General features: G+C 50.8%; 5 protein-coding genes across 5 annotated transcripts; 4 read left to right on the plus strand and 1 right to left on the minus strand.

Moving 5' to 3' along the window:
• Positions 1 to 374: 374 nt before the first annotated feature.
• EPUS_00280 (Ribosome-interacting GTPase 2) lies at positions 375 to 1,709 on the plus strand (the record flags this gene model as incomplete). The annotated part of the gene is made up of 4 exons (XM_007805937.1): positions 375 to 779; positions 873 to 1,186; positions 1,257 to 1,421; positions 1,493 to 1,709. The coding sequence occupies 4 exons, from the start codon at positions 375 to 377 to the stop codon at positions 1,707 to 1,709; spliced, it is 1,101 nt and encodes a 366-aa protein (XP_007804128.1).
• A 33-nt stretch (positions 1,710 to 1,742) lies between these two features.
• EPUS_00281 (Pre-mRNA-splicing factor cwc2) lies at positions 1,743 to 2,963 on the minus strand (the record flags this gene model as incomplete). Its single annotated transcript, XM_007805938.1, has 1 exon — positions 1,743 to 2,963. One exon carries the CDS (start codon positions 2,961 to 2,963, stop codon positions 1,743 to 1,745), a length of 1,221 nt encoding a protein of 406 aa, XP_007804129.1.
• A 1,096-nt stretch (positions 2,964 to 4,059) lies between these two features.
• EPUS_00282 (uncharacterized protein) lies at positions 4,060 to 5,175 on the plus strand (the record flags this gene model as incomplete). The annotated part of the gene is made up of 1 exon (XM_007805939.1): positions 4,060 to 5,175. The coding sequence occupies one exon, from the start codon at positions 4,060 to 4,062 to the stop codon at positions 5,173 to 5,175; it is 1,116 nt and encodes a 371-aa protein (XP_007804130.1).
• Positions 5,176 to 5,695: 520 nt separating this feature from the next.
• Positions 5,696 to 7,294, plus strand: EPUS_00283 (uncharacterized protein; the record flags this gene model as incomplete). Its single annotated transcript, XM_007805940.1, has 1 exon — positions 5,696 to 7,294. The coding sequence occupies one exon, from the start codon at positions 5,696 to 5,698 to the stop codon at positions 7,292 to 7,294; it is 1,599 nt and encodes a 532-aa protein (XP_007804131.1).
• Positions 7,295 to 12,378: 5,084 nt separating this feature from the next.
• Positions 12,379 to 14,669, plus strand: EPUS_00284 (uncharacterized protein; the record flags this gene model as incomplete). Its single annotated transcript, XM_007805941.1, has 2 exons — positions 12,379 to 14,380; positions 14,434 to 14,669. 2 exons carry the CDS (start codon positions 12,379 to 12,381, stop codon positions 14,667 to 14,669), a joined length of 2,238 nt encoding a protein of 745 aa, XP_007804132.1.
• Between the last annotated feature and the right edge of the window lie 339 nt (positions 14,670 to 15,008).

Raw genomic sequence — 15,008 nt, forward strand, 5'->3', positions numbered from 1 at the left:
TTTCCACAACGTTAAAATCAGAAAATCTTTCTACAATCCCCAGTTAATCTCTAATTACTCCCTGCGGCATCCCGACTTTTGGACCTGGAATCCTGATCTCGAATATCTGCTTACTAGCAAGATGGTGAACATCACGGAAAAGATCAAAGAGTTAGTCACAAGGCCGAGTGGTCTCGTTGTATTGCTGACCTGACCTGCAGAATTGAGGAGGAGATGCGGCGTACACAGAGTTCGTTTGGCTTCGCAACCTTGTTTCTGCTTCATACTAACCAGCTTCAGAAAATAAGGCGACCGGTCAGCCATCACGAGTCAAGACAAATGTCAGGGTTGACATGTGAATCCAGAATATCATCTTGGACTTTTGAAGGGGTACGATGAGCTCTACCCAAACTCTTCTCGGCCAGAATGGAGTCTTTGGAGCTCCAAAGATCTGTGTTAACTTCCCGTTCCGCTTCAGCAAGCTTGCACGTCTCCGTGCCCAACTCCTCGAACCTACACCAGGAGCCGGCTCAGGAGGCGGATCCGGCTTCGATGTCTCCAAATCGGGCGATGCTCGTATAGCTTTAGTTGGTTTCCCCTCTGTGGGAAAGTCCACTTTTCTCTCGAAGATCACCAAAACCAAATCCGAGGTTGCTGCTTACTCCTTTACCACTCTGACCGCCATTCCTGGCGTACTGGAGTACGGCGGCGCCGAGATCCAGATACTTGATCTACCTGGGATCATTGAGGGTGCATCAGAAGGCAAGGGAAGAGGGAGGCAGGTGATCTCAGCAGCAAAGGTATGCTCATATCATCCTCTACTACCATCTTCAATACCTTGGCACTCAGGGGCACCACCTCACAATGCCCATTACTAACCAACAAGTACACAGACCTCGGACCTTATCCTCATGGTCCTGGATGCTACAAAAAAGGCCGAGCAACGTGCTCTTCTCGAAGCAGAGCTCGAAGCCGTTGGCATCCGCCTCAATCGTGACCCACCAAACATCTACCTGAAGCAGAAGAAGGCCGGCGGCATGAAGATTACGTTCCAGGCGCCACCCAAAAACTTAGATGAGAAGATGGTCTACAACATCCTACGCGATTACAAGATGCTCAACTGCGAGGTGCTGGTCAGAGATGAGAATGCGACAGTGGATGATTTTATTGATGTGATCATGAAGGATCATCGAAAGTATATTCGTTGGTGAGTTGCTACTTTACAGCTTGATGTCTTCGTTGCGACAGCTCGGAAACAGTGTTGATGGTTCGGTCAGTCTATATGTCTATAACAAGATCGACTCCGTCTCGCTTGACTTCCTCGACCAACTCGCCCGCGAGCCCAACACTGTTGTCATGAGCTGCGAACTCGACCTTGGCATCCAGGATGTTGTGGAGCGGTGCTGGCAAGAATTACGACTGATGCGTATATACACCAAAAGGTATTGAGCTCCTTTCTTCTCACTATTTACTGCTCTCCGTCATAGCCATGGTAACTAAACCTCCCCCGCAGGCAAGGCGTCGAGCCCGACTTCAGCGAAGCACTTATTGTCCGGAACAACTCTTCGATAGAAGACGTGTGCGATCAGATCCATCGGACGTTGAAGGAGACCTTTAAATATGCCCTGGTGTGGGGAGCGAGTGCTAAGCACATTCCGCAACGGGTAGGCCTAGGGCATATGGTGGCAGATGAGGATGTGGTGAGCATAGTGAGTGCTTGGAAGGCATGATGTTATTAGGGGATGCATTTGAACGTTGTGAGGTCAGTCGCTATCCTCCTCGCTGCCGTATCCAACTAGAGGTCCGCTCGGCCCTCTCGAGGTAGCTGCAGTACTTGGCGTGCCGTTAGCCGTGTACACCTTTAGCTTTGCAATGGTCGAGCTTGAAAATATCCCATTACCATTCTCGGATTCACCTGGCTCCTGACGGAGTGATTCCATTATTGGTGCACTCTCAATCATCATCTTCTCTTCGACTCCTCCGATCTGCTCTTGCTTCTTGGCTTCTTCCAGTTCCTTGCTCCTGGCATGCCATACTTCATCCGGTGCTTCGTATCCATCCAAACCAAATCCGCTTTCCACCAACCTTCTCCTCTTCATATCCGGCGTTTCCCTCCCTTCTAGTTCCGCCACGAAATCTGCAGGTAAAGCCCGTCGCACAGCTTCTGCGGCTTGCTCTTCAATCCTCGCAGCCTCGCGCTTCTGCGCTAGTGGATTTGGATCCACAGTTGCCCATCTCACGTTGAGAATTTCGTTATGATCTAGCGCCTGGTTCGCCATAGCTTCCTTCGCAAACTGACTGTTGGCCTCATTTGTGTATGTGATGAATGCTACGCCTCGGCTGGTAAGCACCCTGATTCGGTCAACCTGACCCCATTCCGCGAAATGTCTTGCAACAATTTCCTCGATATCGTCTGTGACGTGTATCCTGCCACAATATAGCGTTCGATTCTGTCTCATGAAACTGCCCACTCCGCCCATGTCATCCCTGTAGTCCGAGAACTTGTCTCTCCCAAAGCAATCCACGTTTGGGTTGTATACATCAAACAAAGTTGGAAGTCGATGCAGATATTGACACTCGTGACCCTTTGGGCATATTCCTCTGGCGAAGAATAGGCAGAAAAAGGAACCAGGTGCTTTGTCCGCGCGAGTGTACCCACTGTCTTTGCTAATGTTACATCGATTCTTCGCGGCGGTTTTTGAGAGATAGGCGTCCTCGCGATCGCCACCGGACCATTTGTTGTACCAGATGTTGAAGATCGTGCCTGTCTGAGGTGGAGGCTCAGAGGTTATGGTTGATGGGTCGACTTGGGGACGGGCTGGTCGACGCTTACGTCGGATTAATTTGGTCTTCTTCTGTGCTGGTTCAGTGATAGCATCGTCGTCCTGTGTAGTGAGAGCTTGAGAGGGTTCTTTGGAGGGAGAAGTAGAGGCATCGATTGTGGATAGCGAGATAGGTTGCGTTGAGGTTTCGACTTCGGCCATGATGGGGTGCAATCTGAAGGGTTCTCTGAAATTCTGCTCTTGGATCAAATGCTTAGGTTTGAAACCATACGAGGCACATTAGTCACATAAAATACGTGATCTGTAGGAGAAGCAAAAGGGCAAATTAGGTTGGAGCGGGGATGGAAATCGGTTGGCGTCAGTGGCGCCTAAAGCGGCTACAGATGTCGGAATTTACGCACTATCTCAGCCTGAGTAATATTCACCATAAGGAGAGAAGCATCTATATTAGTACCATGGAACCTTGGGAACTTAAAGGAGAAACCACGACTTGAAGATCGTCCTGGGCCTAATGGAAGGGATTTAATACCACCAGAAAGCGCACATTTTAAATTCATTTTGTCATGGCTTTGCAAATGGAGCACCTAGTTCTAACTTAGTACCTCGAACTTGAAGATGAGGCGGTCGCATCATACTCCGAAGAGACAGCCACCAAGCACGTAGGAGATTCCAGCCCCAGTACTAGATAGAGTTGCCTCGTACATGTCAGACTTGTTTGAACCAGTCGCTACCATTGCGGTGATGGTTGCGCAAACCAGTATTCAGGCATCTGGAGTGGGTTGCCTAACAGTGGCAGTGGGACATGGGTATGCCCAGGCCAGCCCCTGAAGATCGAAGCTTCTCGAAGCTTCCATGATAATGGGGGGCACCTGAACCTGGGAATGTGAAGTCCCGCAGCACCCGGGTGGGAAACACGTCATGGGCTTCCTTTCGGGGGGCCCTACTGTCCAACTCTCTGCAAGACCAATTCAGGGCTTGCTGGCAAATCACCAGCTGCACCTTTCTTGCCACCTGTCCACTCAATTGAAAAACTGGTGAGAGTGATCAAACAGTGTTGTGACCGCCTGCGCAACCTAACGACGACTGTTACATTCCACATTAATCCCAGGGCCCTGCACCCACGTCCTGCACCTCGAGTTGGTGATTCATAGCCTGGCTGATAACGTTATTACTCTACTTTTCAAAGCACCATACTTCATTAATCCTTCAATTCGTTCGTAGTTCGCCAAAAGCATTGCTGACTTCGGCACCTACATTCTGCGCTTGTCCTCGGAAGTACGTTCCCTGCTGAGCAAACATGGTTGCCGAAACAAAATTGTACGATGCTCTGGGAATCCAGCCAAGCGCGAGCCAAGAAGAGATCAAGAAGGCATACAGGAAAGGAGCGCTGAAGTATCACCCTGATAAGAATAAAGATAAGCCTGAAGCTGGGGAAAAGTTCAAGGAGGTCTCACAAGCCTATGAAGTGCTCTCTGACCCGGAGAAAAGAAAGGTTTACGACCAATACGGACTCGAATACCTCCTCCGAGGAGGCCCTTCAGCACCACCCGGGGCCGAAGCGGGAGGGATGCCGGAAGGTTTTGGAGGCATGCCAGGCTTTGGAGGCTTTGGCGGTATGCCAGGCGGTGGACGAAGCTTCCACTTTTCTACTGGCCCAGGCGGTGGGGGTGGCTTCAAGTTCGACGATCCTAGCAATATCTTTGCTCAATTCGCGAAGAGCAGTGGTGGTGGTGGTGGTGGCGGCGGCGGTGGAGGAGGAATGGGCGAAGATGATGATATATTCAATTTGTTTTCTGGCATGGGCGGAGGGCGCTTTGGTGGGGGTGGTAGGAGCTCTGGAGGACCACAGATGAGACCACAACGGCCAAGAACACCAGAGGTTACCACTGTCGAACGTCCCCTCCCTGTGACTTTGGAAGAACTCTTCTATGGAGCTCACAAGAGGATGAAGATCAAACGCAAGACCTACGATGAAGCAAGTGGTAAACGAAAAGTGGAAGACAAGATCTTGGAGATGGATATCAAGCCTGGCCTGAAAGCTGGCTCTAAGATCAAGTTCAAAGGAGTAGGGGATCAGGAGGAGGGGGGCCAACAAGACTTGGTCTTCATTGTGACCGAGAAAGAACACCCGACATTAAAACGAGAGGGCGATGATCTTAAGACGACCATTGAACTGACACTGAAGGAGGCATTGACAGGGTGGTCCAAGACTGTGACAACGATAGAAGGGAGACAGCTGTCAGTCAGCGGAGGTGGCCCTACTCAACCGGGTCACCGAGAACGATTCCCAAGTCTGGGCATGCCAACAAAAAAGCCAGGTGAACGAGGGGAATTCATTGTTGAAGTCAAAGTCAGATTTCCGACCTCACTAACACAAGCCCAAAAGGCGCAGTTGAAGGAGATCCTACCATGAGACGACCTAAGGCTGGTTCTGGTCCTGGTCAATGAGCTCATATGGTACCAGCTCTATCACGACCATAACGGCGAGAGTTGTTTGGTGCTTCAGCCATCTAATTACTGCGGAAAGATGATGATGATGCTGCAGAGCTGGATTCTTGGGTGCCAAAGCGAGCAGCGGGCATTGTTGGGCGTTTTGAAGGTCGTCTTGTCACATCTGGGGCTATGGAGGGGATTACGTTGAACGCAAGTTAGCTATTCGAATCAAAAGGCCATGCAAGACCTGTTTACTCGGATTCCCATTCACTCCGTTCATGCTGGGTCGAGCGCGCGAATTAAAGCATAATTTGCAGATTGTTACTAGTTAGATAGAGTGTCCATCTGTCTCATGTATGTGTGCCTGGACGGAGATTCCTCCGCCACCAGCGCTTGATATCTCTCCGCCGCAAGCGCTTGGAACTGACGTAGACACTCCAATCAATTGCTCGCACCTCGCGAGCAAAGCAAGAAGGGCTCCTTTTCCTTCAAAGCCTGTCATGGCGGCCCGCCACCACAAAGCACTGAACAAATGGGTTGCGAGACTCATACCGGGCATCCTCCTGGGTCTCATTGGTTACAGCGCATATGTGATCACAAAAGTGATCGCAATAGACTACCTCATCACTCCCTCGCCAGGCCTTCCTATACAGCGTCGACCTGGGTCTGCTGCTGGGATATTGCTATTCTACTATCTCCTCCTCATACCTCTTCTTATCTGCTACACTCGGCTCATCCAGACAATCATAACCAACCCTGGCTATGTGCCACGAGGCGCAGAATGGTATCAACAACGCAAGGAAGAAGCCGCAGGTGCACGAAGAAAGCACCGTCGAGGTTATCAGAGCCAGAGAAGATCTTTGCCACATGACACCGAAAAACCTCCACAGCAGCCACAACCATGGCGAGTCGATACCCAAGACCTGGAATCTGGTGGTTCGAACCACAGCAGTCTCACCACGCACAAGAAGCATGCGAACCACTTCTCCCATAGCCACAACAATTCCACCGACATCCCCTTCTGGCAGCGCGACATCTTCGTCTGCAACCCTGATGGCCGGCCGCCCTTTTGCTCCAGCTGCCTAACCCACAAGCCGGACCGCACCCACCACTGCAGCGAAGTGGACCGCTGCGTGCTGAAAATGGATCACTTCTGCCCCTGGGTCGGTGGTATCGTATCCGAAACATCCTTCAAATACTTCATCCAGTTCAATGTCTACGCCGCTTTCTTCTGCATTATGGTCTTGACGACCATCTCTGTTTTCATAGCCGAGAGGAGGAGGATTGACCCAGGGTTCCTGAATGTACATTACTTCCTTCTTCTGGGGATATCAGCCCTATTCACACTATTCTCGCTGGGCATGGCGGGCAGCTCGATACAACTTTCGCTCATCAACTCGACGACAGTGGAGAATCTAAATCGGAGAAGTAAAGTCTGGTTCCTAGCCGTGCTAATCCCCAGAAACGAAGACGGCACATTACCGTCCCTCCCACCACCACAATCATCCAAGCCAGGAGTTGGCGGATTCAGACCTACGCCTCGATTCCAAACAATTACCTATCCCCGCCCACCAGAAGAAGAGCAGTTTCTTATCCACCAAGCACGTAGCCAGCAGGGTCATAGCAGGAATCTCCCGCCCGCGGATCCTTCCAGCACCATAAACACCCGTCCATCTACCACCCCACCGACCCTCCCATCGCAACAGCCCCGCACATTCGCCATCCTCTCCACCCAACCAGGCGAAAACCCCTTCGACATCGGGCCCTGGGAAAATATTCGCCAGGTCATGGGATACAGTCTCTCTGAGTGGCTCTTTCCCATCAGGCAATCGCCTTGTGGCGAGCATAGAGGTAGGGTGAGTGCGTTTAAGATTAATAAGGAATTAGTGAGAAGGTTGACGGAGGAGGCGGGGTTCATGGGTGTGAGGCGTGAAAGGGATAGCCGCAGCCGGAGTGGTGGTGAAAGTGGAATGGGAAGTGGAAGCGGTGATGGAAGCGGCAGTGCAGCAGAGGATTTTGGGAGTAGGAGGAAGAAAAGACGGAGGAGAAGGTCGAGGCAAGCGAGCAGGAGGGATGAGGGTGAGGAGGGCGTAAGGTGAGGCAGCTGAGCAAGAAAAGACAGCAGCGTGCATCTCTCTCCTAACTTAGTCTGCCTGGCTCGGTGTTGTTTTTGGCGACTTCCCATTTTCCGCCTTGCTGGTGACGCGAATCATTATCAATTGCTGCGCATGCACTCATTCTCTGGTCAAGCTCCGCCGCCCGCCCGAGCTTGGACTCTGTACGACTTGTTTATTGTTCATCGTTACATGGATGCAGCGAAGGCGCTGCTGGGATGATGCTTGGATGGTTACAAAGGCTGGTTGGTGTGAAATGCCGGTCGAGTTGGCTTGGGTTGGTTTACCGACTCACTCCGAGTTGGACACGACCACTATGAAAATCCTTGATTATTGCTTTTGAGTCTGGACACCTAGCGCTAGCATCGACATGGATATTGGCATGGATATTGGCACTGGCGTACTGTATAGATTGGCTACATTGCCTACAGCGTCTTAATCTAGCATGGGCTTCGCCATGGCGGGAGGGGAGAGAGCGCGAATAGCATAGCTCGACACGATCATCTGTGTAGACGGAGTGGGCAGAGCATAGCAAAATATTATGGAACACTCGAGAGGCTTCCTCCTCAAACCAGGTAAGTACCCAGTGACCTGGTACGGTATCGCAGCTACCCAAGGTCGAGTCTTTGGCGGCAGAAGCAAGTTGTATAGTTAGGTTTGGAAACGTCCTGAGAATCGTAGCATGCGGTGTAATTTCTTCATCCGTGTGGTGATAAATCATGCTTGGGTTTGCTAGATGAGTTTGTCATGAGTTCGATGTGTCCTATTATATGATGTCAGAGGCGATGGATAGGTACTGCCACTTAACCTTCCAATGATGGGCGGTTTCAGCCGTTCTAAGTTAATACCATATGTACTGTGGTGTGAAGCTGGTTACTTACTAGCATTTTCCGAGGCGGTAGGAGTCGGCTGCCCAACCAGTCGGCGCAGTTCATATGGACGGTTATATAGGAGCACCGCTCGAGGCAATCTGTTTTCGATTGAAACAGCATGGCGACGTAGTGACTGGCTAATATGCAAACGAGAAATAAGTTATGACAAAACACAGAGTTGCGAGAATCGAAAAGGGGTCAGAAAACGTTTGGTAGAAAAGGATTACGAAAATGTGTTTGGATGTAATTGATTCGCAGAAAAGCAAGACAGAGCGAACAAAGATATACTATCTAGTAACGACAGAGATAGAAGAGACATATATGGTAGATCGAAGCCAGAACGGTAGCGACAGGGGCAACGGGTGCAACAAAACGGGAAGGCAGGAAAAAGAGAACTGGGTAGGTATAAAAAGACTTAAAACAAGCACCTATGGAAAAAGGGAAAAGCAACCTCTTCAGTAGCGACAGTAGAAATACATATCCCAAGAAACAAATATCGATAATGGAGTTAGCCGAAATCAAGGACACCCCGTGAGACAAAAAGCTGATTGACGATCAATGCCAGTCAAGAAAGGTTCAGTGAGTGTCGAAAGGAAGGAAAAGAAAGTAAGAGCAGCGCGGCTGTGGCAGCCAGAGCTATAGTACCGGCCCCTCCAGGACGGCCCACGCTTCAGCTTCCGGACCTCTGCTGCATGAGACAAGAAGATCCACTTCAATATTGTGGACAGTGGTTGCCGGGCCCAATATGGCCGCACACCGTGCATCTTCCAGCACATAGATCTGGGTTGTTCATGTTTCGACAATCGCAGCATTTCCACCATCCCCTCATTGAAGGACCACTTCTGCATTGAACCTCGTTGTTACGCGGGATAACTCGGCGTGGGCTCATACACCCTAAGCTGCGATGTTTTCGAAAGCAACTGCCAGCACATGGATGAGCTGAGCCACCATCTAGACGGCGTGTGCGACTGTGCGCAGCATCGTAGGTGGAGTTCCCAACCAGGGTTGCAGGCAGTGTGGGACGAGATCGGTCAGAACTCAGTGGCGGTGGTATGTCATTGTCCCTCTTGCACCGATCATGACAGAAGTCATGATTGCAGTTGGTGCATCTCGTGGTGTTGGCATAAAGATGAGGACCGCCATTACAGACATGACACTGCCACTTGGTAGGATTTGTCTGTGCCATGGAGCTGTGATGAGATTGATGAAGACAACCGCTGAGAGGATACAACAACGAGAGACTTCGACTGGCGTAAAATGGGCGTGTATACGAACAACACAAGAAGAATGCGTGATCAGGCAGAGAGGGAGTGATTTGAGCAATTGAGTAGTCAGATGAACGGCTTGCAGAGGAATTGCACTGTGCTGTGGACCAGTGGATAGACGAGACTAGAAGATGGCAAAGAACCGATGGAAAGTGCGGAATACCGAAGTTGAAGGAATGTCAAGAAGAGAATAAAGCTGGTAAGAATGAAGGAATGGGTGTAGACAAGAGCACCAAGTCAGAGAGATACCAAACAAGCTATATACTCGCGCATGGAGGCGGAAGGCAACAGATTTGGTGAATGTCCATGGATGTCGTTACCACAATGAAGCTGCTAGGGACGATGTGATACGGCGTGAGACAGTGGACTAACCCACGGGAGCTGGGAAATTGTGGTGCTGGATAGATTCTTCGGGCATTCTCGTTGTATAGAATAGGTGCCAACGCTCATATCCAGGATGGTCGCTCCTATCGACAGGATTCCTCAAATTGTCCTGTCGTTACATCGTGAGACTTCAGGCATTAAGATGCTTCACCTTGGGCAACGTAATCTCCTGACTCCCTTTCATCCCCTAGCCGTGAACAAGCGGCTACCAGAGTCAAGTGACCACACAGCGAATCGATAACAGACGCGAGCCTGGTCCATTAGCCGCGCCAAAAGCGAAATCAAGGTATTTTGGTAGCCTTATGGGGATCAAGAGTTGGAGAGGCATTTCCGCATAATACCACTCGAACATACCTTTTCACATCACAACAGAAGTTCTCAGGCGGAGGCTATATCGTTGGAAAAAATCTCCCCCTTGCCGGCACCCCTTCAATTTCATCACGATCGAGGGGCGGTGGAAGTGTTGCAACAGCAAGGTAGTTACGCAGCATGAATTGTCTTTCTCCTATTGAACTTCTTCGAATTAGGGCTGAAGCCAGGCTCTGCATCATTCTCTTGCTGGAGTGCAAGATGGGGCAAGTCACCTTATCGTATGTAAAGCGAGGGAGAGGGAATTCGGTGTCCCAGGTCCAGCTACAAAAGGCAACCGAGGAACGTGGGCATGCACAGCCAGACTGCCTTAGTTACACTGATCTGTCTGATCCTGAAGGGCAATAAGTGAGGTCATTCAAGACCGCCATTCATTCATTCCGCCAATCGTGGGGGACAGGATACGGATGCGGGAACAACACCTCACCACAGCCAGATGTGGTGAAGCTAAAGCCGCATACACGGATTTTTTTCGAATGCGGGAGGATCCTTGTTATCGACATGACTTATACACCGGTCTTTTTCTGGCCGTAGCGTAGTGTATTTATGAGAGCACTTGACAGACCGGCTTGCGAGCAGGGTAGCTTTTGGCCTGTGCCCGATTAAGTGTTTTGCAGCCTCGCTGGAGTAGGATCGCTGGAGTGGGATCACATGATGGACCGGTGTCCGAGGGCATGACAAGCCTATGGTGCAATAACGGAACGCGCCGACGTTCTCCTAATCATGAACGTGTTTCATTCCTTCCAGCTTTCAAGGAGGGGGAGGACGAGCAAGTGCTTTGAGGCGTCCAACTATGCTCCGTACCTAATATTGAGGCCAGACATTGCCATGAGGCTCAAGCAAAGCACCTGACATTGAGTGCCACGCTACTACTACACTAGTATTAGTAGCACAGCACTAGTACTACTAGTACATAAGTACTAGAAGATTGTGCCAATCCTGATCCTCGGCCTTGGCACACCAGCACCCGGGTCCGATCTGGCACGCAGTGCATCATGCCTACGACAGTACTACTGTCTTAGCGGCAATCCTCACTCCGAGTCTGCGCTACAGACGCCATTGTGATGGACTGTACTGAGCGACTAGGAAGTAGAGCCGAGTGAACTGCGTTGAGGCCAAAGGAGGACTGAAGATGTATTAGTAGCATCCGGCGCTAATGAGTATGGTCAGATCAGCAGCTGTCTACCGTGTTAGAGGTGATTGAATGCAGTGCGGATAGTAACTTAGTATCAAGATGCGTAGTCCCACCCTTCTGCCACAACGAATCCCCCACGCTGTCAAGATGCTACTACGTAGAAAGCATTGGCGAGACAGTTCTGGAGTACGATGCTCTAGGCATCATGCTACAAGCCAGTCAGTGCGCGGCAGTCATAGTACCTAGACATATCTCTATCACTTTTGGGCTTGTACAAGCCAGTGTCTGCTGCGTCCAATGGTTCTGCAGCGGCTGTAGTACGTGGTCTGAAACAATGAGCAGCATTCCAAAGCCATTAGTGCTGCGCCTAAGGGTTGATCTTTCTGGAACAATGAACGTTGACTTGTATGAAATGCACCCGAGTAGCATGTTGGGTACCAAGAGACCCTGGAGTCTGACGTCGACTACTGTGCAAGGGGTTTTGTGTGGGCCTTATCCCATTATCCACCACCTCCCAATCTTGCTCCATAATCAGCACCACCATATGCATATTCAAAAAGCCATCGCAGATTTGGGACAGAGTGTCTCTGCTGTGAATCGGCTGTCGTTCGGCCCGCTTGGTGACGAATCTGCTGGTGGGGCTGAAACCACACTTCTGCTTTACTACGTACATACTTGGCCGCACGTCGACATTTTATGCGAGGGCAATCTCTTGTCAGCCTATCTTGAGCCCTTTGCTCGGGGACTTCGGTGGATTAGTGGCAAGAGCTTGACTTGTCCTGAGTCATCTGGGTTCCGACTTTTCGTATTTGCCGCGCATTGATTTCAAGCCTGAGGATTTGATCAGGACCCCACAGCAAAGTTGCATCTTCCTGACAAATCTTCCTGACAAATCTGCCTTCGCCCTGCAGAGTTGCATTTGCTAGGAATCTCAACAGTCCATGTATGTTAGCGGTAGTAATGCCTCGATGCTCTCTTGCTAATCATGGTATCTGCCAGTTAGTCCTCTAAATTACTCGACCGACGGGGTCCCACGTCCCCGAAATGGCGACATATCGTTCTAGAGGAGTCTCTCCTCCACCCCGACGGTTTGGAGAACAAAGGATTCCTGCAGCCCCGGTCTTCTCCACTGCATTCGATACCCGCTTCAGCCAGCAGCCCAGAAATACCATAGATACTTTGGCTTCATCCCGGCCGGGCGCAGAAAGAGTTGTTGATGCACAGCCGATATCTAGACGAACTTATCCTGCTTCAGGGCATTCTGCTGTTCAGTCCAAAACAGAGTACGCAGTTAGGCCTCGAAACAATCCCAGAGTGGGAGAGGATGACAGGACACCACTCAGGGTGCTTGTACCACCCACGTCCCCGACCCGGAGTCGACCTCTTGTTGATAATCCACCTCATGGCCGATCACGCAGCCCGGTAACCAAGCATTATTATACAACTGACCAAGCGGATCGATATATTGTTCCTGCCATATCTAGTCCACGTCAGCATCGACATCAAGGTCGTGCCACACCAACAGACTCTAGCCACTTGATCCCTGATGGCAGGGAGCGTCGAGAACGCCATGGGTATCGAGTTGCTGGCTCACGTGTTTATCCAAAGAGTGGTGCGTTGGTTCGTTACGAAGACGAGAACGATTACTCTTACACCACTCCCCGCGAGCAATTTGATCGGGACTATCCGCCCGCTGAACGTAGGCCGCGCCGCAACAGCTACGTCCGTCAAGATCGCCCCACTAGTACATCTGATTTTGATGACTGGAAGGTAATCTCGCAATCCAGGAGGGAAACCGGTCCCCCACCTGCTGTACGACAATTTGACAAGCTTGCCGATGGAGACCTACGCCATTCTACAAGTCTGTCTGGTAATTACAGCGATACAGAACGCGACCTCGACAAGCCGAGAAGGAGACATTCTCTGAGAGCTCCGGTGTCCCTTCACCAGAATCGTAGGGAGTTACTCTTAAACCCCCAGGATGAGCGCGCTGCGCGAGAAGTATCGCATTATCCGCCAAAATTATATGACGATGAGCCAAGCTACTCCAGCGACAGAGAAAATTACCGTCCAAGTAGTCACTACGAACGCCATTCGCAACGCGCAAAGGCTTACGGAGAAAGCCGTGATCGCTTAGGCACAAGCCATGGAGCTACTGCAGCAGGGCTCGGTGGGCTGGCAGCCGCGGGCCTCGCAAGCGCTATAGTCAAGAAACCTCACGACAAAGACGATGATTCTGATCGTGGCGAGACCCGTGACATCAAGAATCGTTATGCCCATGAGCGAGATCACAGACCCGAGGACTTCAGGAAGGATCGAGAGCGAATCGCTGAAAGACATAGAGATAGAGCCGCGGAATTGCGAGGTGAGGTAGCTCCTCGGGAGCACCGCAAAGAGAAAGCAAGCAAGGAGAGATCTGATAGTGACACGATCGACGATGTCCATGCTGATGGCCAACGGCACAGCCGAAAGCATCGTCATCATCGGCGCCATTCGAGACCACAAGAGCTCGATTCCGACTCGGCATCAGACGATGGGCAAGGGGTGAAAGTGCCATCAGAAGTACAGAGAGAGCGCGTCGGAAGAGATTCAGCACAGGAAGACTCTGACTCACGCCGAGAGCCAAGGCGCTCACACCCACATCGACATGTGAATCACGATGGTGAAGAATATAATAGATCGCATGGTGCCAGCGAAGATGGCGAAGCTGAAGAGGATAGGGCCGCACGCCTTCAGCTTGTCGAGCCACTTGCAGAGAAAGAGCCAGAACATAAACCTAAGGGCATCTTGAAGCCTGCCAGACAGGTGCCTTTCCCAGAAGATCCAAACCCCACCAGAGAAGGAGTCGCACCGCTCAAGGATGCTGGGAAGAAGGGAATACCACCTGGAGCTCGATGGACGAAGATCAATAGGATGCTAGTAAATCCGGCAGCCTTGGAAGCGGCCCATGAACGATACGAGGAACGAGATGATTATGTTATTGTTCTTCGAGTCCTTTCGAAAGAAGAGATTCAAAAGTACGCAGACAAAACCAAGGAGATTAGAGGTAATGATATGCAGCTGTTATTGTGATGTTGATTTTGCTAATTTAAAGAGCAGAGGCTCGCGAGCTTGAATGGCTCGAGCGAAAGGAGAGACGAAGGCAGAAGGGCGGAATGAGAGGTAGCAGTGACGACTCAAGCGACGAAGAAAGAAGACTACCACTTGCGATCGAAGCAGCACCGCCCACGGCGAATCCAGATCCACGATATCAGCAAGGGTTTCCACTGAACACCAACAGCAGGCCTGAGCCAGATCCTGCTGCCATGGCTGGGATCAGCACAAGGACACAATAAGTCGTCCTCGGTCCTGAGAGTGAGTCCAGACAAAGTCGTTTAATGCCAATAAAGAACCGCAGGTCGATTGCGTAAGATGTCCACACACATTGCCATGGCTTCAGAATTTCATACACTTTTTGTCGATATGTAATGTTGAATATCGCTTTGGATGCTACCTTTTCCAAGTCTCACCACGCAGCTGGCAGTCTGCTTTTGCATCTCATCCAGCTCAGGTCAGGGGCATGAAATATTCGATGGCCTATTCCGTAGCACGGACTTTCAACATAGTACCACATTAGTTCGTTCTCGCGCATTCTGAACTTCCCTATTGCTGCATCAGGCTATGGACAACATCAA

Source organism: Endocarpon pusillum (assembly GCF_000464535.1).
Source record: "Endocarpon pusillum Z07020 unplaced genomic scaffold scaffold4993, whole genome shotgun sequence".
Lineage (NCBI taxonomy): Eukaryota > Fungi > Ascomycota > Eurotiomycetes > Verrucariales > Verrucariaceae > Endocarpon > Endocarpon pusillum.